The 1,959-nt window shown below is 33.0% G+C and overlaps 1 protein-coding gene across 1 annotated transcript; it reads right to left on the reverse strand.

Annotated features, from left to right (window-relative positions):
- Nucleotides 1-684: 684 nt before the first annotated feature.
- FOMMEDRAFT_164011 (uncharacterized protein) lies at nt 685-1,059 on the reverse strand (the record flags this gene model as incomplete). Its single annotated transcript, XM_007272368.1, has 3 exons — nt 685-725; nt 783-870; nt 931-1,059. The coding sequence occupies 3 exons, from the start codon at nt 1,057-1,059 to the stop codon at nt 685-687; spliced, it is 258 nt and encodes an 85-aa protein (XP_007272430.1).
- Nucleotides 1,060-1,959: the final 900 nt, after the last annotated feature.

The following is a 1,959-nucleotide window of genomic DNA, read 5'->3' on the forward strand; positions in this document are numbered from 1 at the left end:
ACATGCACTTCTTTGTATAATCGACTTCACACGTGCCCTAGTGCAGCTCCATAACATGTTTACATTCATTCAGGGCTTATGATCGAGTAAAAGGACGATTATAACCATCCATTTATCAGACGTGTCTTGGAAATGATTCAAAATATGATTTTGTATGCATTTTGGCCTCCAGAGTCTACATGGATATTAAACATGTATTTCTAAATTTCAAACAGAGCCATCATATGAATTGACACTAAATAAAATAAAAATAATTAAGGAAAAAAGTTAAGGAAAAAATCTGAAGGGCTCTTGACCTGTATTTAACTGGACTGTACCACCTGAGATGCATGACCCTTGATTATTTAGGAAAGCCACTACACCAGAAAGACATCTATATATGCTGAATACATGAGTGATGGCAGAAATCTGTATAGGAATACTGCCTACAACCATAACAGAACTTTGTACCATTCCATCACAATAACGCACCAATTACAACCATGTGGTCATTGTACTTTATCTATTTGCTCACGTATGAAGTTATCTGTACTTTCCAAGAACTCTTGGAATTGTATAAACATTTATTCGGCAGTAAATACTGTTCTGGTTTTGACATGAGAACTCGGAAACAAACATGAATGTACATTCCTTTATTGGTAAAAATATAAACCGTGTTATGTCATGCTTGCAGTCTAGCGACGTTCAATCAAAGTAGCCGCCTCCATTGACAGAAACACTTTGCCCTGTTAAAAAGTAGGCTTGAATCAGTAAGATGAATAGATTCGTAATCCGGCACGTACCATTCACGAAATACGATTCCGGTTTAGCCAGATAAGAAACTATACTGGCAATGACCTCAGGTTCTGCATTCGGCATAGCGGCCAAGGCCTATGAAGATGCTTCCATGAGTGGCGAAAACCTATGCGGCATTCGTTGTGCAGTGCTCACCTCTCTTAACTTAGGATTATTCTCGCCAACTTCCCTGGCTTGCGAGAGTTGTACGTCAAAGGACGCAAGTTCAATTTTTCCGTAATGACTTACCCAAAGGAGTACGAATGACTCCAGGCGCATATGCATTGGGGGTCCGCTTTTTGGTTATGAGACGCGGTCGAGCAGACTTTGAAAATTTCCCTTTTTCAGTCAAAATGTGGTGAACAGAGTGTCTGCCCTCCTTGTATTTAATGTAGAAAATACAACGGAGCAAATCTAGACTAAAATTTTGTATATTTCACTAGTTTAGATACTATTTACTATTATGTATACCTTTTTTGAAAAAATAATATATCAAATTTGTGTGAAAACAGACGGATTCAAGTGCATATATATAGTGTGTTGCATACATATCTTACTACACTCATAATTAATTAAATAGAGAGGATTTGAAGATTTAAAATTGATATTATATAGCTGTTTTCTTGTGCAAATATGAATATGTAGTTTGTTTTTTGTTATATTGAATGAGTGAGTTAATTTATACATTATGATTCTTGTATCTACTAAGTGCATCTACATCAGGAAAAAGTCGCATTTCTTATAATATATTGTAGACTTTGTAAAGTAACATAAGTATTGTATGTATATTGTAAAGTAATTACAAGACTTGCAAATCAATTGTAAAGTTTGTATAAGACATGGTAATGTATATAAAGGCTAAGTAAGTGTTATGGATGAATGAAATCTATTACAAGTATTATACTAACTTTGTATAATAGCCTAAAGTATTATGCTTGCATTACATTTTTATTATAATTTCAAAGAAAGGGTGATAATTACAATATAATAATATAAGAATAATAATTGTTGCCTTATAATTTATGCAAAAGGTATATTAATGTATATAATAGTGTAAGAGCACTTGTTGTATCATTATTATCTTAATAAAAGTATACTATAAGTATATAATATGCATGTTATACTTAGACTATCTATACAAATAGCTTACAATATTTGTAAAAGTTATTTCATTGACTTGTAATT

Source organism: Fomitiporia mediterranea, assembly GCF_000271605.1.
Source record: "Fomitiporia mediterranea MF3/22 unplaced genomic scaffold FOMMEscaffold_1196, whole genome shotgun sequence".
Taxonomy (NCBI): Eukaryota; Fungi; Basidiomycota; class Agaricomycetes; order Hymenochaetales; family Hymenochaetaceae; genus Fomitiporia; species Fomitiporia mediterranea.